This window comes from Puntigrus tetrazona, chromosome 20 (assembly GCF_018831695.1).
Source record: "Puntigrus tetrazona isolate hp1 chromosome 20, ASM1883169v1, whole genome shotgun sequence".
Taxonomy (NCBI): domain Eukaryota; kingdom Metazoa; phylum Chordata; class Actinopteri; order Cypriniformes; family Cyprinidae; genus Puntigrus; species Puntigrus tetrazona.
This window is the reverse complement of record NC_056718.1, coordinates 14,880,814-14,905,823: the sequence shown is the minus strand read 5'-3', so window position 1 is coordinate 14,905,823 and position 25,010 is coordinate 14,880,814. Positions and strand designations below refer to the sequence as shown.

The 25,010-nt window shown below is 38.1% G+C and overlaps 1 protein-coding gene and 1 long non-coding RNA gene across 4 annotated transcripts in view; one reads left to right on the top strand and one right to left on the bottom strand.

Annotated features, from left to right (window-relative positions):
* Positions 1-1,312: 1,312 nt before the first annotated feature.
* On the bottom strand, positions 1,313-2,500 carry LOC122324711. Its single transcript, XR_006247214.1, has 3 exons — positions 2,381-2,500; positions 1,542-1,685; positions 1,313-1,411 (listed from the first exon to the last, which is right to left on the bottom strand). It is a non-coding gene; the product is annotated as an uncharacterized LOC122324711 (long non-coding RNA).
* Positions 2,329-25,010, top strand: part of rgs6 (regulator of G protein signaling 6) — a 57,487-nt gene continuing 34,805 nt past the window's right edge. For 2 of the 3 annotated variants that reach the window (XM_043219332.1, XM_043219330.1), the window contains exons 1-2: positions 2,329-2,631; positions 4,783-4,895. In XM_043219332.1, coding sequence (XP_043075267.1) covers positions 4,812-4,895 — 84 coding nt within the window. In that variant the 5' untranslated portion in view covers positions 2,329-2,631; positions 4,783-4,811. Of the gene's footprint in view, positions 2,755-4,782; positions 4,896-25,010 lie in introns of all 3 variants that reach the window. The other variant, XM_043219331.1, reaches the window with a different exon arrangement.

Genomic DNA, 25,010 nt, shown 5'->3' with positions numbered 1-25,010 from the left:
CATTATGACTGTATATGTGTGTACACATGCCTCTTTGAGTGAGTGGTTGGCTGAATACATTTGTGATTCAGACATGATGAACAATTACTCCTCCCTAATGGTTTTTGACGGTATTGATTTCGGAGAAGCAAGCATTTGAGCATGTACTAATGCCTGTTTTGAGCATCCGCATTTTGAATCGCAGCATGGGGCAAGTTTATTGTATTATAGCTTAAAAACAACTAATTGTTCAGCCTCAAAGTATATACTTTTGTAAATACAGTTGCGCTCGGCGCTGCCACTTTTACATATCCAGACTAAAACAATGCAGGACAAAGAGCCCCAAAAATAGTGTAAGAGCCGTTTTAACACCTAGGGCTCAGAAAGGGGCTGGTTAGAGTGTGCGATAAAGACACTTCCTGGCACTGATAAAAAGCCCTTTCCTGGCTGTTCTCTACATGGTAGAGTACTTGCTATATGGTCAAGGGTTGATAACAAAGGCCCTTGCTAGATTGTAAACACAATGGTCTTGAGCAACACTGTCTCTTTATATATACTGGAAACTTACTCTGTGAAGTTACAAGGTGCACTTTTTCTTTCTGTAAATCACTCCTTATTGCATCATCTTTTATCAGAAGTTGAAGAAAATGTAACAAAAAGTAAAGAGCAACTCCCAGGACTCCATCAAGATTCCCTGTGGGTATGTTTCATCTGAGTTGTGCCAGAAGGCCAATTAAGAGCCAGTGGGAAAAAAAGAGAAGGGGGGGGGTTTGGATGTGAGAGTATGTGTGCGCATATGTATGGGATAGAAGAGGAGATGCTGCAGACAAATGAAGTAGCAGATTGCATGAGTGGACCTGCAGGCTTCCTCAAGAACAGGAGACCAAAGACGCCGTGGACCCTGTGAGGTCTCAGTGTGGCAGATGTGTGACATTCTGATGTGGATGAATTAACACCGTGTACTTCACTTGCAATGCATTTAATCTTTTTTAAATCAGTCTAATCCACTTCTCAACGTCTTGGTATTAAATACCAATTTTGCTATGTTCAATGTTTCAGGCTGCCTGTATCTCTCAGATAGGATGTATCCCTCCCCTTGTTTTAAAGGAAACATATTTGAGGAATCAGATTTTCTCTTGATCTTAGATAAAAGTGCTTGATGTACTATAAAAAATTCTAACTTTCAGAATGTTCTACTCTACTTTCTAGTCCCAGTCAAAAAAGCTTTTATATAGATTTTTCGGCTTGATTAAAGTGAGATAAAATGGTGTCCCACTGGCCATCTCGAAACAGCTCAGTTGTAGTCAAGCATTTCTCACCTGACAACGGTTTTTGATGAAAAGCTGCCCTCCTCGGTCAGGTCTGTCACACTCACTGATTAAGAATGGCAAAGTAAACGTTTTGGGTTTTTTTTTCTTTCTGGTTTCAGATCCTGTGAAAAACATCTTCTATTGATGGCCATTCAACTTTAGTGGTGTATTCTGATAGAACAGCATTTTAGTAAGATGCATAAATAAAAAGAAACTCCAGTGCCTGGTTTTAAGAGTATAACATGTACTTACTGTACGTTTCCCTGTTAGCTTGCTTTGATGGGAGGGTAGTGTCTAGTATTGGGCACGTTCTTTCAGTGACACCCAATCAGCATCGCATGACAGCATTTCCTGCAGCTCCAGAATGATTAGTTAGTCCTCTCCATGTATTATCACCTATTATTCATAAACAATATGTGACAAAGTATGGCCAACCTGGTTGTTTTGGCTATTAAGTCTCTGCACATCCATCTCATCTGACACTTACTTGTTTGAGCAATTTTTGTAAAAAAAAAAAATAAAAAAATCATGCTTTACAAAGAGTAGGGACACAAAGCTCACTGGTCACATTATTTTACATGGGACCGTTTTATTTTTATAGTCCTGTTTTTGGTGCATAAAAAATAACTGCTGAACACAGTCACAAAGACCTGTAAAACATGAACGCATTTTGTTTTTAATAGAATTATAAGTAGCCTACATGCAGTTCTATTAAAAACAAAATGTGTTCATGTTTTACAGTTCTTTGTGACTGTATTCAGCATTTAACCCTAATCCTGACGCCCCAGTTTGTCTAATTAATTTTAATGTAGCAAGTCCCAGTGAGAGAAAAACACAGATTAGAGGTGATTACTCCAATGAATGTTTGTAATCACATGACAGAAATGCGAACTGGTAAGCCTGCAAAAGCGTTTTCTCTTAATAAACAAATACATGTTTCAAAATTGCTTGCCAGAAACTACAGAGGGAGTCACTCCACCCCCAATCCCCACCCTCTTTTATCCTCCCACCTCCCTGCCCTGACACACACACACACACACACACACACACACACACACACACACACGCACGCCAGGATCCTCACACTGTACCTGAGCACTCCACTCCACTCCACGCAGCGACCACCCACGCTGGGATCCAGTGCGCGCGGGAGACGGACACAGTGGAAGAAACCCACTGCTTTCCACAGCTGCACAGTCTCTTCATCATCTTCCCCCCACCATCATCACCATCACCACCACCACAGTCTCTTCTAGCCAGTTAGATCATGAACCTGCTCTTTTCTGGTTGCTAAGGAGGGGAAATCGAGCTCCGAGGAGTGGACGAGGCGGTACTTACTAAGGTAACGCGCTCTTCCAGTCATCAGTTTGCGTGTGACTGTGTGTAAACTTGCGCCCATGTTCGCTGGCGCTGAATGATCAATTGCCATGTCCAGCGCTGGATTCAAGCGGCTCCCGAAGTGCTGGTGAGTTTGAAGTGAATCATCCTGTCGGCTCGCGCTTGCATGCTTGTATTGAGGCTGGCTGGCTGGCGCGTGTCTCTCAGTGACGGGCTTTTTCTATCTCCTATATTCGGCGTCGCTCTGTGGAGCGCTGTGCGAATTGGGACCGGCGTTCCCGCGGGAATCGCGCCCTGAAAGCAGCTGTTTGTCTTTTTTCTTTTTTTTCTTTTTTAAATAGCTGCACGTGTCTGTAGTGCAATGCGGCGCTGGGAAATCATGCCCACGCGCAAATTAATAACATTTCTACCTTTGGGTTCGCTGGTGTCGATCACAAACCGCTGTTGTGAGCGCGCGCGCTCCTCATGTGGCCAGAGAGGAAGAGCATAAGCGACTGAGGGCTACTGAAAATAAGTCCACAAATCCTTCGAGCAGATACTTAGCAGTATCTTCTGTCTGGTCTAACGGACTCGTGCAGGTGACACACCGCCTTACTGCGTAGTGAAGTGCAGCCTGTGCAGAAGACCAAATGCATATGTTGTTGTTTTTCTTTTCTTTAACACTTTTTTTTTTTGACATCTTAAAATTAATCGAGTTTGAATCGGGAAGGTTTTAAGGATATCTCTGGGGCTGTTGGGCTTTATGTAGAGTGTCAGTTTGTTGTATTTAATATGTAAAGTAAACAAGTATTTTATAGAGTGCGGACTCAAACCTCTCTGTGGTTCCAGTTAAGACGCTACAATTCTTAAGTACACTAAAAAGCTACGCATATGTCGTCGGTATAAAAGAGTGATGTGTATGTCAACATACCTTCTCCATTAGCCTACGAGAAACTGAAAACTGATCTATTGTCTTCTCTGCTGACTCCAATTATGAGAGGTCGATAAATCGCTTTCTGAGCAACCTATTAGACGCGTGGAAGCCGAATCCCTCGGCGTTGGTGATCCGACGACAAGTGAATTTACAGATTTAAGGTAATTAGAGATGGACGCAATCAAATTTATTTTCTAGGTATAATTTCGTTATTGCAGCGCCAACTTTTTTCGGTCATTTAAGTAAAAAACGATATTGATTTCTGACAGCTGACGTCCGTTAAAATGGGCGCGAATCGCGAGACCTACGCTTTGTCCAAACGCTGAACTCTTTTGCAAATAAACGTTTTCATTTTAGAAAGTAGCTGTTAAAATATGCAATAAATACAATTATCTTATTTGGCAACGTAAATAAAAAAATAACACTTGAGTTCATGGGGTGTCGACCAACCCTTGCTGTTTTTTTTTTTTTTTAATTAGACCTATTATCTGCATTGTCTGGGTAATTAAAGTATACATTATTGATGAATTTTCAGCATGTGCAAATTACTCCCCCTAAATAGCCTACTATCCATGTCACACCTTATGAGTGTGAAATTCTTAACATGGTTGGCATGAATCATCTGATAGTACTGTACTGCTGAGTCACGTAAAGCATGCTTTAACTGGATAGCCTCAAATTTAAGTCATTCTTTTTTGAAAATATCCCCCTCCACCCGTTTGTATCTGATAAATACTGTACAAGTATCCTATAAGGTGCTGGAGAATAAGAAATTAATTCTGGTTCCCATATGTATAATCAACATGTTCAAACTGAATGTGCAAAACTGTACAAGATTTGAGAACTAGGGCAGTCTTCCATGCTGCTCTTACAATGGCCCCACGCTTAAAAAAAAAAAAAACCCTACTGCAAGACTTTCTTTCCTCAGTGGAACTAAATAAAAGGCTTTTTTTCAGTTCTTACAAATGTCCTGCAATTTCCACAACATGGCCAGTGCATATGATCTATTGATGGAATCATAAATTAGTCCAGGATGTTGTTTGCTTCTTTTTCCCCCTTCTTGAAAGTATTTTGAGAAACTTAAAATGTATGAAATATTTTATTGAGAAAGCACGTGGGACTGTTTTCAAGTCTCGATCGCACTTTCACACAAACAACTGTATATATTTAATTCATTGTCTAGTCAGCTCGCTAGAATATATTCTGTTTGACTGATTTCTTTTCTGTCCTTTCCCCCCACAGAGACGGACAGAGAGAACAAGAGACCAAACATGGCCCAGGCCTCTCAGGACCAAGGTGCAGTGGGCGTAGCTGACCCAGATGAGGATTCACCCAACATGATTGCTTACAGAAAGGTACTGCAGAATTGCCTTTAAATTTTATGTGCTTTAGATTTGCGATCTTTAAAGGCTTGTCAGCAAATTGATGCTTGAAAGCGAAAGAAATTTGGTCAGCAAATATATACAATGAGGGTAGGGCAGACAGAGTCATGCATATTGCTTAGTACTGGATTTGAATTTGAATGAGTTTATTTTGCTGTTTGCTTGTGCATTGTCATCCCTTGATGTTTATTCAGCTTCTTTGTGTATAGAATATTTATTTATTTTCTTCCCTGACCTTCATGGTCTTTGAGTAAAGAGAAGTTGCTTAAATATGTAAACATGTCTGCTTGGAAGCATATAGAAAAATAACAAAATGTTTTTTTCTAATACAAAAAAAGTAATGGCTGTGCAATTTAGATACCATTTGTGGCTTCAGTTGTAAACCTTTGCTCCTACATTTAAAGGTCTAAATGTTCTTTAAGAGAAAGAGACCATGTCAGTTTGCCGAAATCGATTATATGTGTGTTTAAGATGAATTCTGAATTCTATGACGACAAAATAGCTGTCAGGGAGTGATGAATTGTATAATGTTAGCATTCTTCAAGCTCACGACAAACCCATACTATCCTGATAGCAACCAATATTCTCTTTTCACTTGAGTTTTTCTTTAGAAACTGTACTTATTTGCTTTGTGTCATCTTTTTTGCTTGACCAGTTAGCTATGGACCACCCACAAGCAAGTCTTTTATGGAAAACCAAGTGAAGCATATTTGATGCCAAATGATTTGCTTCTATTTGAGTGGAGATAATCAGCACAAGCTGGCGCAAAGATTTTGAGCCCAACTGCAGCAAGATTGAAGTCAATTGCCAAATTGCTAGAGAAGCTTTGTGGTAGAGAGTGAACCTTTAGAATAAGCCAATAAGACGCAAACAATTTGTATACTAATCACTCTTTGGTGATCCTTTGCTTAGTATCTTGATAAAATGTTAATTGTCAAAAGTCCATGCCGCTAAGAAGTACGCCACTGATTACTACGCTAACAGAAATCATTTTCCTAATAAGATTTGTTTTCCAAAATATCTAGAATTTTGTGAAACTAAGCAAATTTACTTGTGGTAGAGCAGCGGGCATGAGATATTAAGTCCTGTTTTCATAGAATGCTTCTTTAATAAATGTGTATTTTTCTTAATACGCTTCACTGAGAGAAGATATGAAGGGAAAGTCCATTGAATACAACTGTCAGTCATTTTAGGATAGTGTGGAACTTGTATAGGATGGAGAACACTGACCTGCAGTGATAGAATTTCTTTGGCTCTTTGATAGCTTGCCGTTTCTTTAGTCGCTTACTACCTCACAGAGATATGAGATGGGTACCAGATGGCTCACAATATGCTCTAGGCACATGGAAGAAATGCCCAGTGTCCCTAGGGCATGAGCATGAGTTCACAGCGAGTGCCATTCTTCTGTGTAGAAACAAATACCCAGTCAAGAGTGATGGCATGGAAGTCTCTCCTGGAAAATGAGTCCACAGACTCTCTCTCTCTCTTTATAAAAATAAAGGATCTTTATTGGCATCTGTGGTTCCACAAAGAACCTTTAACATCCCTGGAACCTTTTAATTTCAGAAAAAAGTTTTGTTAAAATGTTATCTAAAATGGTTCTTTTACAGGGTATGTACTGAAAGGTACTTTGGGGAACACTGACTGATTCTTCTGTGGCATTGCTTTAAAAAATCCTTTTATTTATAAGAGTGTACAGTGATGGCTGACTGCTCTATTGCACACTGTTGCAGTGGATGTTGTGTTTTGGTACACACTTCATCTCAGTTTTGCTCTGCTTAGGGAGGAGAAACAAGAAGGGATATCATGTGCATGTGTAAACAGACACAATTAACCTGGATGCGCAGCGAAACAGGACTGACTTTGATGAATTTACCCATTAACAGAGCATGCAAAGCCCCACGGGGCGAACATCATTACCATGTGCGAGAGATGCAGAGAACGAGGATGAGACTATGGAAGACAGTATTCAATGGCTTGTGGAGACCTTTTTCTTCCCCATATGCAACTCAGTCAGCTTTTCTCCAGCTGACGGCAAGCTCTGTGTGTTCTGTTATGGTGCGCAAACCCCTGCTGTGTTCTTGCGGCTTGAAAAAGACATTCTTCCCCCTGCATGGGGAATAATACATGTATGGTCACAACCAGTAGGTTGTCTTGTACTACTTTTATTCTAAATCTTGGCAGAGAAAATGCTTTGAAATCAACCTTATCGAGCGTATGAAGGCTATTATTTGTTTCTGAGGAAATATAATGAGACGAAATGCCTCGAGGTTAGTCTGTTTCCCTGACATCCACTGACCCTTTCAAATATGTACAGAACTAAGTGAGAATCTGACACGCTTATCAACAATTCTGTTGGGGCAGCGGAGTATTTTTAGAGTGGTTCTGTGCATTTGACTTCCCTGGCAACCTTCAAGGCTTTATTGTATTATATAAACGTAATATCCTTTGGATCTTGTTTCTTATGACAGTTCCCAGTGCAGCTTTATCTAGAGAGATATGTGGATTTGTTTGTCTGCGTCTGCAGAAACTTATCTGCCAATTTTCCCCAAAACAGCAATTAGAATGGGAAGCTGTTTTTTCTAACATAAGCCCAGGTAAAAGTCATCAACAAGTCGGCAATGTATCTTTTCCCATGCTTTTCTTCCATCTCTGGCATGTGCAAGCTGAACTGTCAGCACATTTTAAATTTCCTGTGAGATATGTTGCTAAGATACTCAAATATATATATAAATAAAATTCAGCTTTACTGTAAGAGGAATTATACTGAAATAGAAAACGCTTACTTTAAACTAATGGTATTTTGCCCAAAATTTACTGTATTTGTACCAAATAATTTTAATCAAGTAAGTCTGGGTAAGGTTGGATGTGATTTATATTAAATGAGGAAGACAGAGATCCTTTCAACAGTTCTGTACAGTGTAATGGAATATGGCCAGCTGAATTAATCAGACAGAGGGACGTTTATTTCTCCTGTCACATCTCAAGTGTCACCAGCTCTGTACTGACCTGAAATGCCCTTTAATCACTGTCAGTCTCACTTCAGTGTGTGTCCACCTTGATTCTCTTCTCATTGTCATTTTACGATTGAACAGGTCACGCACCTTTTAACCTTTCTATGGTCGCTTGTTTTACAACCATTTTGTAATTTTGAAACAGTCTAATCTATTCAATGGTTTGTTGTTTCCAGCTAGATGCCAACAGTAGAGATTTCTCACTCAAGCCTAAGGCTCAATATATCAGGACCAGAACACATAACCAACAGCAAATGGATAAATTAGCCAGAGAGCGCTGGTGTCTGGCAAGCTGGGGAATTTGTATCAAGTGGAGTTTTCTAGCAGAAGATATTTTACACGAGATTCATGTCTCACTTTCATGTTTACAGTTAAGGAAGGCTCAGGCAAATTTTCTGGCCGATCTCAGGAAAACATAGCTGACAAGGGAACCGCTAAAGCTTTGTTCATTTTGTTTAAGGGAACTGAGCCGATGATTTGCAGGTAGTAAATAATAGGCAAGTTTTACAATTTAAAACACAATAGTCAGGCATATTGTGATGAATGTGATTTAAAAATGTTATTTGTGAATGAAAGTAAATTACTTTCCATTTAGCAACCACTTTTGTTATTCAGAGCGATGCTAATTGTGTTGTACAAGAGACTGTCCCTGGAGCAATCTGGAGTTTAGTGTCCTGTTTAAGAGCCCAATGGTCACAGAACAGTGTGCAGATTTCAGCAACTCGATTTTCTGGGTCAGACCTCTTTTGGATTAAACCTGCAACCTTTGTGTCAGCAAATTAGATGACCACCATTTCAAATTTGCACGTGGTTTTCCGTGACTGTGTCCTGTTGAGAGACCATGGCAAAAACATGCTGAACATTGCTAGATCTAATCAAGAGGCAACAAAGCAAATCTTTCCCAAATGATCTTTTTTTAATTACAGGTATAAAGGATGAACCAGGTGGGCAGAAATATACTTTGGAGGCTCTTGAAGCTAATTATATCAGTGGAGCCTATTATCATACCATATTCAGCTGTAATTAATTACTGTCATCCATAGTCTGCGCTACAGTGGCCATTTTTGGCTCAGGGCCCCTCGAAGAGAAACAACCGTAGTGAAAAATGTCTCTCTCCATATTTTATTTGGCATGAAAATGAAGTGAGGGTAATGATAAAACAGAGGGTGGGGAGATGCTGAAGAAGAGCGTTCTGGTGCTAGATAGACAGATGAAGTGAGACGACTTATTATAAAACAGCAGTACAGTAGCTTGATGTGTTCCTCATTACCACTTCACACAAGCAGACAGAAAGGACTGGTGCCCCATTATTGCTTTGTTCTTGTGCTTTTGCTTGTGTGTGTAAGCAGGTTTATCCCTGAGTGTTTGTGTGAATTCTGACAGCTCGGTTAATTATTTCTTTCAGGCTCTGTTGAACTTATTCGGGCAAGTATTTCTTTGGGTGGATTTCTCATTTGGGTTATTTTTCTACACTTAACCAATTAGTTTATGACAGATAACGGAGTTCACCATCCTTCAAATCAACAGCATTTCATCTCTGCACATAATATAAAATGCCAAATCTGCACATTTTGTTTGGTGCTTTACACAATCAATTCATGTTTCCCTCTTTATCCTCAGATGCTGCCTCCAGCTAAAGGCTCCTACCTGGCTTTTGGGACTAGCACGCACGTGCAAGAGTTTGGTATTGAAACAGAGTGCTGAATTTGTACAGAATTTGTTGGTAGGGCTTTGGGGATGTGGCAGGGATTTGGATCCGTTCCCCTGCACTATTTGAGGAGCATTCAAGGGGGTCGCTGAACTGGATTAAACTCTCGAGTAAGCAATTATACAGTTTCATTTGAGGTCAGAGGAAGGTCTTGTGTTTCATCTGTACTCTTTTGGGCATGTTAGATCCTGCCTCCATCTCCATGATGGCTATATATCAGGGCCGTTGCAGCTCTGTCAATGTTTTTCTCACCCTTTGATTGTTTGTTTGCACACAAAAAGAGTCATTTACTTATTGATCTGCTGGGGCCTTGAAATGCTGTAACGACATGATGATGTATCCCCGTGGATCTCTCCAATATGAAGGACATTTATGAGGGGGGGTGGAGCGGAAATCCTAAATCTATTTCAATTTATGCAGATCGCTTGTAAAGACAAGCTGCAATATTTTCACATATGAATATTCATGGTTAATCTAAAAGACAACAACCTCTTTGACCTAATAGCTACTAAAAATAGAGGGATAGTTTACCCAAAACTGAAAATTCTGTCACTGTTTACTCTCCCTCATGTCATTCCAAGCCTGTATTTGTTTTGTTCTGTGGAACTTAAAAGAAAATATTTGGAAGAATGTTGGCAACCAAACAGTTTTGGTTCCCACTGACTTCCATTATTTTGACAAAAGTGCAGTTTAAGGTAATGTAAACTGAGAATATTTGTCTACCAACATGCAGAAGAAATGCATACAAGTTAGGAAAGACAATAGATAGAGGTAGGTAGATAAACAATTTTTGATTATGCCTTTAATATCACAATGATATTAGTATCAGCAACCTCAGTTGTTGTGTTTAGGCTCAGAATAAGAAGAACAGATGCTAATATTGTTGCAGTATGCAGTTTTTTTCTGGACAATCCACTATTGGGCCACATTAGCATATGGCTGTATGCAGGTTATTGTATGCTGAAACAATCACATCATTTGCAGTTAAAAAGACCCAGAGCCCTACTTTCCAAGGTGTTATTCCACAAGCATAATGAAGGCGGCCATTTCAAAGGCAGCCATTCTATGAAAATGGCATGAAGACCTATTCATATTATGGGTACACACAAACCACTTCTTGTGAATCCGTTATGAGCCAGCCCTCACGCATTAGGTGTAAAGATTTGTATCGAAGGCTGTTCGGAACAATTGATAGATACACCTGTACTTACAATGCACCTTCTCAAAAGAGCACCTGGTTTGTCATCTAACTAATTGTTTGTCTAAAAATCTAGCCCACACACACATTTTCTCAAAAAGGTTACGCAATCAATCTCTCCAAACAGCACACCTCAGCAGATATTTGAGTAGAGTAGAGCTGCTAAATCGTTTTGAGAAATTCACGATAACAGTTTAGAAAAGTTTTTCTTTTGTGGTTTTCGGTTGCCAAATTGTTTAAGAGTGGCTGCTAGGCACGTGCTTAGAGCCCGACGTAAAAAGGGGACACCACAAAGACTTGGATATGACTGGTTCTGTGAGGTCCATTTATAACTATATTATAACTAATATATATATCATTTTTTTTAAATTTGTAAGTAAATGCCCACTGCTATATTTGGCTAACACTTGCATATGTTTATCAGTCTATGTCCTTCATGGATGGATTTTTTAATTAAATTAAATTTAAAATGCAAAATAATGAGTACATATCAAACGATCTGTAATAACAGACAAAGCCATAGTGATCACGTGATGAAAAGTTACTCACACTTGTGTGGTGCTACATCGGATCCAATGTAGTTGGCACATTGATGTCAAAGTTCAAATAAAGTTTTTTTTTTTTTTTTTGGATTCAGGGTAGAGTCAGAGGGTGGGCTAAAAGATGCAGAAGTAGCTGTTGATCATCTTCTGTGAAGGTGGTAATATTATTACATCATAGTGGCACATTGAACAAACTGTCGTTTTGGCAGACTGGCTTAAATATACGCTGTTTTTATGCTAACAAGAAAGTTCTGAGTTCTGAAACTTAAAAAATGTTTTATAGAACAATGACATCTTAAATTATGAAAAAATTAAGGGATTTTTTAAAATTTCTGAGTTCATGATATACAAGTTTTTGTTTGTCTTTTTGCTGATTCCTTACTGTGTAATTGGAGAACATCCTAAAACGTATTGTTATATAAAAGCAACAGAGTATGATGTTGTATAAAAAGTGTCTGGTGCAAGTTCTAGAACTTTCCTTAAGACTTGTTCATAGAAATAATGGTCACATAACTAAACTGTTGTATTTGGCAAGTAAAGTGTATTGCTTGCTATTGGTAGAACCTTCGTGAGGCTGAACAGGTTGGTTGGATCAGGTCAGGTCAAAACACCCAGCAGGTGTCATTCATGAAGCCATGATTCATAAATGTGAACTTTACCCAGACAAGCATTGGTGCTCCTCAAAGACCCCAGAAGGAAGTCATTGTCCTAAAGGATTGAGCTCCAGTAATGGACACTGCAAAACCTTTCTCTCTTCTTCTCTCTTTTTTTCCCCTCTGCTCAACCTTCCCATATGGCATTATTTTGAGGAGTTTTGGAGGAGTCCCTCAAATCTTTCCTCTCTCAGTTCTTCTTAGTAGGTCAGGCATCATTATCCTTATGTTCATATGAGGGTAATGCCATTGGCTTAAGAGTGAGAAAGATTAATATTAAATCTGTTTATTTTAGCAATGCCAGATTACCTCACATTTGTATGCCAAAATACTACAATAATCCATCCTGATTCTCACACAGTTTTGTGAACAGTATGGAGGCCACACTTCAGATAAACCCGCTGCATAATAAACTGCCGTCCAAGTAAACTAGTGGGTCCCACATGGTGACGGTGTACTTCAGTCTACAGTATTTTTCTGTTTGCTCTTTGAAAAATACATTGTATAAATGAGATGTTAAGTCAAGCAATTCACCATTAAGATTCACTCCATGTTACCAGTGCAAATAATGCAGAGAACAGTAAACAATGAAGCAATCATCTACATGATTTATTCATATCGTGATGCATGCTGGGAAACGCAACATCAGGCATTTTTTTTTTCAGAAGGTGATATGGCAGTTTTTTTTTTTATTGGCACTTGAAGTCATAAGGTCGATGACCTCTGCTTTAAGTTCTTGTGGATGATGCTTTAGTGAAACTCTAAATTTAGGACGGTGATACTCCATCCTGTCCCCTCAGTGAAGAATGTAAGGTTTTTTTTTGTTGTTGTTGTGGCTGGTTGACACAGTGAATCCTTGTTCTCGTAAGTCATGTAGATGGATTGATGATGTGCGGCAGTCAATGTATTGGCCGCGAGCGAAATGTTCATCTTATCTAACGGAGACTCAAAGCCTCAGCGATCCAGAATGCAGTACCCTTGATTATGAATGTCTCTCCTGTCATCACACTTCCTTTTAAGTGTTTCAACTGGGGGACAACGATAAGGCCGGTTGCTGTTTGAATTGGTGAGCTGTAATCGAGTCCCGGTGGGCTGCTGCTTCTTTTAAATATAGAAGAAAAGGTGAGATAGGGAGCAGAAAAGGGAAATAGGGATTTAGGTGAAGAGCACTGATAGTGACATTTGATGTGTGTTTACTAAAGGCTAGGCAGTTTGAACAACGTTTAGCTGAATATAGCATTGAAGGATTAGCATACCGGTAATGAAACCCTTGCCCTTGGCATTTTAACCGTCCACACTAAGTCATAGCCTGCACCTCGTTGGCATTCTGTATGCCAGCTGCCTACCTTCACCTGCAACCTTCCTGTTTAATACAGGAAAAGCAGTAACCTCAGTTTACATTAAATTCTCATTCTCATGCATTCTTCCAAGGTGGCTTCTGAAATCAAGCCTATTTGAGCTCGCTGTGTAATGGCGCATTTAATCCAGGTTGGTTCAACACAGGCAGAGCGCCGCTGTACTGCACTGTCTTACATAGTCACGCCACAGAGACAAGTGCCGTAATCACAGAGAAAGTGCCAGAAAGCCGGGCTGGGTGATGGATAAATAATTGAAGTGTGGGATGGCAGGATTAGAGGCTGGCATTGAAGGGCGCAGCTCTGTAAATTTGAGTGTGTGTGTGTGTGTGTGTGTGTGTGTGTGTGTGTGTGTGCATGAATGGTTGATGAAGACAGCTGTGGGACAGTTTAAGAGCTCATTAAGATGCTTTTGCAGAGTCCATTGTCCATTGTGAAGAAAGCCTAAGGGAGACAGAGGAAAATGTGCAGGAGTGAGAACCGCCTTCAGATTTCTGTGTGTTCATTTGTTATGAGACATGAAAGTACTGGCCTGTCACTGGAACGAGTGCAGTGAAATTTCTTTTTCTTTTCTTTTCTTTTTTTTTTTTTTTTTTTTTTTTAGTACAAGTTATCTGAAAAAAAATTAAGCACATTAATTGTTAGCACATATTCACCACTGATAATTTAATTTGCTGGTATTCACATTAATAGTTCACCCTACAAAAAAATCTGTCATCATTAATCACATTTGACTGACTTTTGTTCTGTGGAGTACAAAAGATAGATTTCATTGGGAATGTTGCAACTGTTTTTGTAGAATGATGAAAGTGGGGTCCAAAACAACACTGAAAACCCCATTCGGTCTGGACATCCATTGTATGGGGCTTGTTACAGAGAATAACAAAAGTCATACAGGTTTGGAACGACATGAGGTAGAAACGTACTCCCATGTCATTCCAGACTTTTTTATTCTGCAAAACAGAACAGATATTTTGAGAAATATATTGTTGTAATACAATGTTAATTGATCGGCTTCCTACATTCTTCAAAATATCTTTTGTCCTTGACAGTCATACATCTTTCCTTTTTAACAGCATTTACAAAATGTACAAATAAGTTTTAATAATTGTCTTAAAACATATTGCTTAATTTTATACCGCACGCTTTCATCTTCGCCGGGCCTAATAAAAATATAATCTGTCTGTTATTTATTAAATGTGAGCATATTTGTGTGCTTGACACCTTTTTATTGCTTTAGCTACATGTCAACAAAGTGGGGCAAGCCCAGGCTGAGCTTCTGTTCTGGACTGGGGACATCAAATCACATGAGGTCTGTCTGCACCACGTCCATATGCTTCCAGTTTTCAGTGTGAATGCGAGGCATATGCCCATGCGCTTTTTAAAAAAAGCCAAAGCAAGATTGAGCAGATGCTCTGCCCACAAGAGATAAGTATAGATTTTATAGATCTCACCCTCTACTCCGTCTGTGGGCTCTATTAAGACCTGGACACGGTACAATCCGTCTCGAATGACAGCCGCTGTTCATTAGCCCATCATACTGAAATAAATGACAAGCCTGTTCACATTTTCACTCTTTCTGCAAAATTTCAGCTGTCCACTCCATCTTCCTCTATTCCTCTCTTCTGTCTCTTTATTTTCTCCTACGCACAGGCGTTCACATATTCTCTCTCCTTCCATTGCTCTCAATTTTTGTCACACTGATGCACAAACATTCTTTTTCTGTCTTTCTCCTTCACTTGTCTTGCTGTCGCTCTCCTACACTCCACATCCTCTCTCTTTCTCTCTCTCTCTCTCTCTCTCTCTCTCTCTCTCTCTCTCGCTCACTCACTCACACACACACACACACACACACACATGCACACAAGCAAACTCGCACACAGCTTTATGCTTTATGCTTTACACATGGTTGCTGCGGCTGTGGTGCTTATCTCTTCTGGGAGTATCATTTTTTTATTTATTTTTTTCTGCTGCATGGAAACAATTTTTAGACACACTCTCAATTCTCAATTCTAAATTAAGATAAATGCTAATGCATATGTCAGTGTTGCCTTTCAGCTACTGAAAAGGTTAGTTTGTTTCACTTTTCTTAGTTAGGTATTCACTGCAGCTGCACAATGGAGAGAAGCTACTTGTGTAAGAATAAATTGTAATGCTCAAAATAGCATACACAGTTGCTGTATTGATATTTTGTTTAATGAAGTAAAGTAAAAGCAAAATTAAAATGTTAAAAACAAAACCAAGAAATCAAGTATTAATAAGGTTCGTGTTTTTAACCTTTAACCCTAATAAGAATTAGAAATCACAATCACAAAATTAATCCATGTTTTTAATTTTTATAGTAGGAACGTCAATAGGGACCATCAGATGTTTAATTACCAGCATTCTTTTAAATACAGGTTTGTAAATAGTTTTCAGAACTATCCCTTTAAAGGGACTCCCCATAACTGTGAAAATTTGGTTTCTTGGCTTGATCCATTAACTATTAGCTTGTCTTTCTACAAAATTTTGCTTCATTGGTGACCTTTACAGTTGTCCTCATCCACAGCAGTGTTTATACCTCTATTCTCTACGGCTTGCTAGTTGTCCCTCTTTTTTGCCTTTGTCACAAAAATGCTCCTACTTCATCTCATGCTCATACAGCATCGCCTGTCTTAAGAATCGACTGTTCCACTATGAACTGGGTCTCCTTATGACTCACTGGCTGTTTGAACCTCCGCTGTTTGAAATTCGCTGAACACTCCTCAAGCTAAAATGAATGCAAAATCATCCACAGACCTAAACTACTAGCCTTTGCCAGTGAAACGCTATATAGCCTCTATATACTTGAAATGCAATTGCAGGTTGCCATTTCCATGCATCAGTTAGACAGGATCTATTCTTTTACCAAAATGAAATGCAATCAAATAACACAATCTAATCGCAGCATCAATAGTGACCTTTTCCTAATCTTTCTCATATTAAGTCACTTGCAAATATTACCTGGCCCTAAGCCAAAATTAACGCAGCAAATTAAATTTGATGAGACTATAAATTGCAATAACATCTGTTAAATGCACATTCGCAATGCCCTGCTGCGTTCTAAATTGAGCGGCAAAAAAACAACTATTTCATTGTTGCAAAAACATATATTTTATTCCCTTATTTTTTGTATGCATCTAATGTTTTTTTTAGTGTGTCTCCTCTCGGTTGAAGAATAATGATCCTAATGCCTTTAGCAACAGAATGCAAAATCCCCCTACGGATCTGACTCAGCTTTCTTTCTCTGCTGTCAGATGTGAGTGTTCTGTAATGTTGAAGTAAGCCTCTGATTGTTAGTGTGTACAGGATGATGGAGGCCATAATCATCCAGCCTTCTGTTTTTAAATTAATCTTTAATGATCCACTTAACCTTGAGGAAACACGTTTTACATTTGCATGTATTCATTCGGCACAGTTATATTCTAATTATGATTAAAGTATGCAATTTATAAGCATGTTCTTCACTTATTTTACTTAATGCTAATGAGAACATCATCAAAGGACTTCTGCAACAGGGAAGCATAAACCAAAATTACGTATACTAATCCCTACCTGCTCTTATAAAAATATGTACCTCTGTGCACTTTTTGTGCAACACCGTTTTTATGTGCCTTACTGCGGCAGTTTCAAAGAGACAGTATATATTACGGTGGTTTAGAATTTAAATATCCGTGGACTGTTGCTTAAAGTTAATGCTCTGTCATGTTGGAAATGTACCTTACACCAAATCCAACTCCGAACCTACCGGATAGTGTTAACAAATGCAGAACTGATATAAAACACATTTGTTGATGCAACCGTGCCATTTCAAGTACCTTTCACACAGATTTAAACTTTTGTTGAACCATGGTTACATGGGAATCTAACAAATCAAACAATATAGTCATGTTTCATTACAATCACTAAATGAGAAGTGCTCAAGTGGTTGAGTGAATTTGTAGTAACGTGCATACTACCATGACTATTTCTGCCATATTTATGTATGTATTTAGTTATTTATTTATCAAATAACCCTTAGAACCTTCTCAGATACCTCTTGGGATATGTTTATCCCTTTTTGGGAAACTACCAGATGACTTACAGAAAGTCGTCTGGGAACACAGAGCCTGATTAACCCAGAGGTGGTCATATTCCAGCGAGTTTTAATTGAAATCATTCAAACAGATGCTTGCTTTATCTCGGTCGGAAGGGGATGTCTGTAGAGCTTTCGTTCTCTCATGTGAATTGCCGGCTACTAACGATCACAATGATTCTCTTGAACAGTAGTGCGCTCACTTATCAAGGGCAAAGCATTCCAACCACACTGGATGAGTTCCTTAAAGAGATGAAAGCATTCAGCGTCAGATTTATGAGGGTTTGAATACAATGGATGAAAGGGGGTCCACAGCTCCCTGAATGCGAGTCAATTAGCATGCGCATGGATGATTGACAAACAATCCAAAAGGCTTATGTCACAATTTTAGTGTTTTATATTAACAGCAGCTTAGTGCAATGCCTACCTTCAAACACTAAATCCCCATATCGGCAGTGTTTTCCTCTGTGACTGAGAGTGGAGGTAAAGCGGAAGGGCTCTGGGTAAATAGAACTGTCATCTCTCCTTAAACAAAACCTCGACACTCAAGGAGACTTGCGGTAATGAGCCTGTCAATTTTCCCGGGCACCCTCGGAGGATGCCGGTGTGTCAGCACTAATGAGGGTGCTTGTACCATTTCACCAGCCGAAGCACAAAACAGGACTGCAGCAAATGCAGCTCACCTTGTTTAAAACCACGTCCACAACTGACTGTGCTTGAACTCTGGTCTTGCATATAGAGGCGGAGGAACCGGCCTGAACCACTGGTGCTGATGATTATAGCATTGACTGGGGGTTTATTGTCAGCTGGTTGTTATTAGAGGTGATGAGAGTTTCCGCCATCACATTACAGTGTTTTGTGAGTCTGATGTGATGAGTGAGAAGAATGCTTTTTCATGTAACTCTCTCAAGCCTGTGATTAATTGCTTTGATAAGGCCTGCTGACATTGTGAAATTCTCCTCTGTTTCTAATAACCAGAGCAAAATGGCTTACGGTAATGTTGCGCTTGTCAAATCGGAGCTTTGTGTCATATTTTTTTGCTTACTGTAGTCTGTGCTCATCAAAAGATGTAGCTTATTTGTCGATAACACTCTGAATGAGTTTTAAAGGGCGATTAAGTTGCCATAGTGCATTAACAATTAGGATGTTTTATCTTCCACCCGTCACCTTTAGATGATGAGATGTAGAAGTGCTGGGGGTTTTATCTGTAAATCTGATTGAAAAATAAAAGCGTACCACACAAAGGACACAAACGTTGCTTCCTCCAACATTTCCTGCAAGTAACATGCTGATATTTTGAAATCACCTTTGCATTGTCAGCTTTTATTTTGTTAATTCAATCTCATTATGAACAATTACATTCTCATAGTTAATTCATATATTTTCCCCAAAATACATGGAAGTAAGTGGGTAGGAGGGAACTTTATAGTAACTCGCACTTTGTGTATCTGGTATGAATAAAACAACTGCGGCAGCGAAAAATGCGCAGGTTAAATTTGGCAGGTATGCTATGTCATAAAATGCTTTAGATCCCATATGTGGGGCTGTACTCCTAGGGACATGGATATAAAAATCCCATAACGCTCAACAAGATAAATAACTAATCACAGTGCATGAAAGGGTTAAGTTCTCATTAACACTGCTTTTTCAGATAATTACAGATTTAATAAGGGGTAAAATCAATGAGACCTATGGAGCCTGAGTTTATCTGAACCTGAACAAAAGGGCAAGGATTTTAGCAGTCCACCCCATAGAGAGCCATTAAATTGAATGACTGAGTGGAAAACACTTAGTTTCACCTTAAAAGATTTTTCCTTATGCTCAAGCTGGGCGAGGCCATCATGTCTTAGCGCATTATGCAATAGCAGGGTTAGCTGTTTATTTTGAGACTGCATTGATTAAAACAGAGCCAGACACTAGTTTTTAATTCATATTTGACAAATATCCACTTAGATTTAACATCTTAAAAAAACCAACAATTTGTGATTTGTTATCTAGCTAGTTTGCTGAATAAATAGCCAGTTGTATTATTTTAAGCCTTTAATCGGCGATGTATACCTGTATATTCCCTGGTGCAGTCTTTTTCCATGTTTATAAAGGAATGAGTAGAATGAGCATCTGTGGAGTGATTTCAGAAGATCGTGGAATGTGCTATGAATACTGAGAAATGCCATAGCTGTGTTTGTGACTGTGATGAAATGCTTGCTTATAAAACTCCATACAGGTGTGCAAAGCACACAGGCCACACGATAAAAAAAAAATCAGCCTGCCTCGAAATGAAGAATGTGAGAAAATCAGGTGTAAAGAAGCTCGTTTCTGACATTGCCTATAATAATTACATGCTTGTTGTGGTAACCTTCATTGCATGCCATAGACTATCTATCACCAGTGGTCTCTGTGATGCCTCAAGGAAACTAGGGTGTGAAAACACAGGCAATGTGGCTGCATCCAAGATGTGCTTTTGCTGTGTTGCACCTTCCGGTCATTATTTTTTAATGGATTTTTAATTACGCAAAATTATGCTTCGTGAGAGAGGACGTGGGTACCGATATGGGAAATGGAAGGGAATCGAGTATTCAGAGGATGCTGCTGTTTCATGCTCTGAACTTGACATGAAATTCATGAGTTTGACACTGGGTGAAGTTTATTCCCGTCTGAGCAGCAGATGGACAGCAGTGGGGTGAAAACACACCCTATATGTGTATGTGCTGCAACAACAAAAAATGCCTTACGCTTAAGGCAAGAAAAATGTATATTTATATAGAGCACTTCATACATGATAGCCATTCAGAGTGCTTTACACATTCATAACAAAGAGACATTAAAGTAAAACTTTTGATTTTTGAAACTTGTGCTTCAAAATACATACATCATGTTTTTACTATGTTTTATTGTATTAGGCTAAAAATAACTTAAAACCTCTCTCTCTCTCTATCTATCTATCTATCTATCTAGAGATCGATATATAAGAAAATCGGTACTGTAAAAAAAAAAAAAAAAAAAGTGAGTTCACAGCTCAAAATTTGCATTTAAATTTTTCCATTGGCCCAAATGAATTTCTCCACTGCCCTGCACAATTTTCTGTTGGGACAACTGTTAGCACAATTAAAAACCAATAAATTCAATTGGGCCAATGGAAAAATGTAAATGCAATGAGTCAGGAGTACTACACTTTTTTACAGTGTGTTGTTAATTAAAAAGAATACTGATTTAAAGTTTTTTTTTTTTTTTTTTTTTTTTTTTTTTTTTTTTTTTGTAATGTCTAAATAATTAGAAGTCTGAAGTCAGGAAATATTCAAGGTTGCTTTAATGGTGTGAACTGGGAGAAGATGTGTGCCTCTGAAACAAAGTCTCCCAGCAGGTTATCTTTAAAAAAGACTGACCTCTGCTCAGCCTCTGTTCTCTTTACCTCTTTACATGTCAACATGCTCTGAGAGGAACTCAACGCCCATCTGGCTCGGGTCATGGACAGAAGTGAGATTTTAACATATGCTGTTTTATAGGAGACCTATATCTTGTACAACTTGCAATGTACTGTACACCACCCCCACACTCTCCTTTTTCTTTGTCTGCGTGGCTTTTAGGTTCAGTTTTTGGTGTATCTATATTAAGAGCTGCCACAGAGTAATGTTTCAACACCTTAAAAATAAATCACATTAGTGTCCACATTGTAGTTAAGCAGATCCTCTATCCATTCACAGCTGCACCACTGGATGAATTTACTTTTGTCGTTCATGGGAGGAAGTCTTGCATTATTGAACACTTTTTTCAGTTCCTTATGATCCAATATCCTGCAACTGGAATTGGTACTGGCAACTGGAAAATTAAATGTTCCATTTTTAAAAGTGACCTAGATCTGTTGGTTGTTCAAATGCTGGGTGTGTGAATATGTGTTTAAGTATGTGATTTAATGTGGTGGATTCAAGAATGTATGCATGAATTATACATTTTTATGTGTACTCAAAGAGAATTTTGCATATTTTCTCTGTATATTTACTGTATATAGTGATTTAGCAAAGTAATCACTTTATATAAGAAATACACACACACACACACACACTATTATTTTGTATACAAATAGGAGCTATACATAAAATATAATAAATGCATTATATAAAATAATTTTTTATTTTGATTCAACTCTCCCAAATATCAGTATCTTGTATGTGGCCACATTTGGTCTGTTATGAGACTGATACATTTGGAGAGAGATTCGGTCTCTAGAGATGCCCAAGGGTTTGTACTGCCTGTGATACAGTACTGAAAAAACATTATAAATGATCAGTTGTACTGAATACTAGAATAATGGTGAAGAAATGTCTAGAAAATGTAGTTGTTTATACAGTGAAACACAATCAATCTGCAAATGAGCAGTATGGCATTAGGCAGTATCAACATTTGAATGTATTTTCTTCCAGCAGGCTGGGAGAATATGTTGGTCGCAGTACCTCTGGGGTAAATATGTTATTGCTGTGTCATATTAAATGCTCATTTTTGTTTGAATGGATTACAGCGTAGAGCCAGCCAAACTGTGGAGGAGTGAAGAGAGCTTGTGAATATGCAATTTGTAAAATTAAGTTATAATAACATGATGTAATGTTTTAGGGCACCAAAAATTTGTATTTGTTGATTTAAATGAACTGTATGAGTCATCCTCCACTGTTATTGTGTTTGTTTCTGCTTACCTTAGCTTTTCTGTTCAAAATAAGTCTTTGAATTCAATTGCACTCTTAGGACACAAAATATGTAATTTTGTGCAAATGTCACTTATTATTTACGCACAATTTCTGTGGACTTAACATTTTGGTGAACAATGATTCTTGTTTTTAAGAGAGAGTGAAAGAGAAAGAGAGAGATGAAAAGTGTCAAGTTTGTAATTAAGAAGATTTAACATTAACAGCAATATTAATTTTTTTGCACATTTTAAAATAAGTAGTTTTTTCTATTTTTATAAATGTATATATTACAATACCAATTATATATTTAAGCTGAATTTTTAGCAACCGTTATTTCAGTCATCAGTGCCACACGATATTTCAGAAGTGATTCTAAAATGCTGTATAAAAATAACAATTCTGAAATATGTGAATATAATATAAATGAATATAAAATGCATAAATATAATATTTACATTTGTATTTCAACTATCCTAAATATCATTGCGGTTTATACAAATAATGACCTTCTGTTCTGAATAAATGCGGTTCTGACCACCGGCTTTTGACTTGCAGTAGTTTCATGGGATAATATTGACTTTGTTTTTCACAATTCATTGAACCACTGAGTGCATAGATGCAGGTTTTCATAAGGGATGGTAAAGCTTTAATTGGCTTTCCTGTCAACTCGAGTCTTATCTGAGCATGTTAATCCAGGCAGATAGATTCACTGAGCCTTTCCTGCAGCAGCGCTGGGACCCACGGGGCACACTGGCTGCAGAGTGATTACTTTGGTACTTTAGGACACACATCACATGCCACCTATTTGTCACCGATTCACACCAGGACAGCTCTAATTGGTTCAAACGTTAGATGATAACCCTTCATAACCAGTTGGCATCATCCTTGTTGTCAGTGTGATAATAATCGTAGTGGAATGATATGTGTGCTGTATGTCATGCTGTGGATGGTGAGAACTCTCTGTGTGGATCATCGGGTTTTGAAAAGGTAACGTGGGAGAGTAGGTCAAATTTCTGTAAAACATGTAAATTCAATTAGTTTTGAACAGCAATCAAAGCTTCACTAATGTTCTTGGGGCTAATGAGCTGGAAAGTACTCTTGATTTGGAGATTATAGGGGTATATGGCGATGAAGAATAAGGCATAATATCCTGAACTATAGTTTGCATAGCTTAATGCATAAAACTGTTGTGCACCATATAAGGTATAGGGAGTGATTTCAGATGTGACTACTTACTGGCGTTGATGATGATAAGAAATGCGAGGCAGAAGACGGGCTGCTGAATGTACAGAAATTATACACAAAATATCACATGCAATATAAAATTTACTTAAAAACAAAAAGATGGATGGATGGATGGATGGATGGATGGATATTAGGGTTGTCCCCGACTAAGGATTTTTCTGGTCGACTAGTAGTCGCTCATTGTAAGCATGTCGCACATTTATTAATAAACGTTATTATGAGCCTTTATATGCCTTCATCTTAATAAGAGCTACACACATGAAAATTGTCACAGCGCACCGGCAAAAGTAATGATCATGAATGTGAAAAACAGTAAGGACTAAATTTTAATTAACATTTTAATATTTTGATCGATCGGTGTTCTCTTTGTTCTCTGTTTAAGAGATAAAGTCGGCCATGCTCATCTCCACTGTATGCATGTTTCATACGGATTACATAATCTAAGATTATTTGTTTTACATTTTAATTGGTTCACTTAAAAGCAGACAATTTACTCTCTATAGATATATTTTTATGTATGTAAGGTAAAGATAAACGCTGTGTTTTACGGTGAAGTTCACAGATCTCGCCATTTCCTTTTATTATTTTTCAAAAGTGCCATTTGTTGTTTTTTTTTATTGTGACTGCACATAAATAAACGCAGAAAGTTAAAAGATGTATCATTCTTATTTATAGGACCAATAATTAGCAGTATTTTAAGAGGGGGTGAGCGTACTGCCGCCTCCATCTGTCCTTCACTAAGCCCTGCTCTCCTCACAGACAAAACAGACTAGTGTCTTACATTCAATATTAAAAACAAAAAGCAATATGTAACTTAAAATTTTCTTAAACTTCTTAAATCAGGCATGTTTTTTTGTTGTTTTCAGCCTTGCTGAGCAGAAGAGAATTCTTTCAAAATATTACATATGTTATAATAAATGTATTAATAGAGTTGTTGTAACTATTATTATCATTATTATTGTCTTAATTTTTAAAATGTTATTTTAGAAATGCATGAAAATGTTACTAAGCAGCTGACTAGTAACGATGTTTTAGCTCAGATTTGGACTTGGAATAGGCCGTCCATGCATTAGAAAACAACGGTCATCACACAGTATCCAGCCACTCTTCCTCTTCCCATCGGAGACATTTTTAAATGCCTTTTCCCCGCCAACATTTTTGCTGCATAATTTATTTGGTGTTTTTTGTTATTAGTTAGGGATACACTGAATGTTTGGCAACCAAAAAAAAACATTTGGTGTGTCCCTAGCTAATATTTACATATGCCCTATGCTAACTCGATGAATTATAGGCGAGTGTTTGGATGCTCCTGCATGATGTACCTTATTACCATAGACTAACCATTATCGTTAACTTGTGGATTATTAGACCTATCTGTTTTTTTTTGTTTTTTTTTCATTTTCTGTGATTAAACAACTAATATATTTTAGTTTGGCTAAGCCTCTTGTACTAACTATTAGTCGACTATTAGGGAGCAGCCCTAATATATATATATATATAACCATTTCTAGACTGTGAAAGGTTGCAAACAACAAGCACCGATAATTATAGGACTGTTTTTTTTGTGTTAATTGGATGATGCTGTTTTTAAATTAAACTTTACT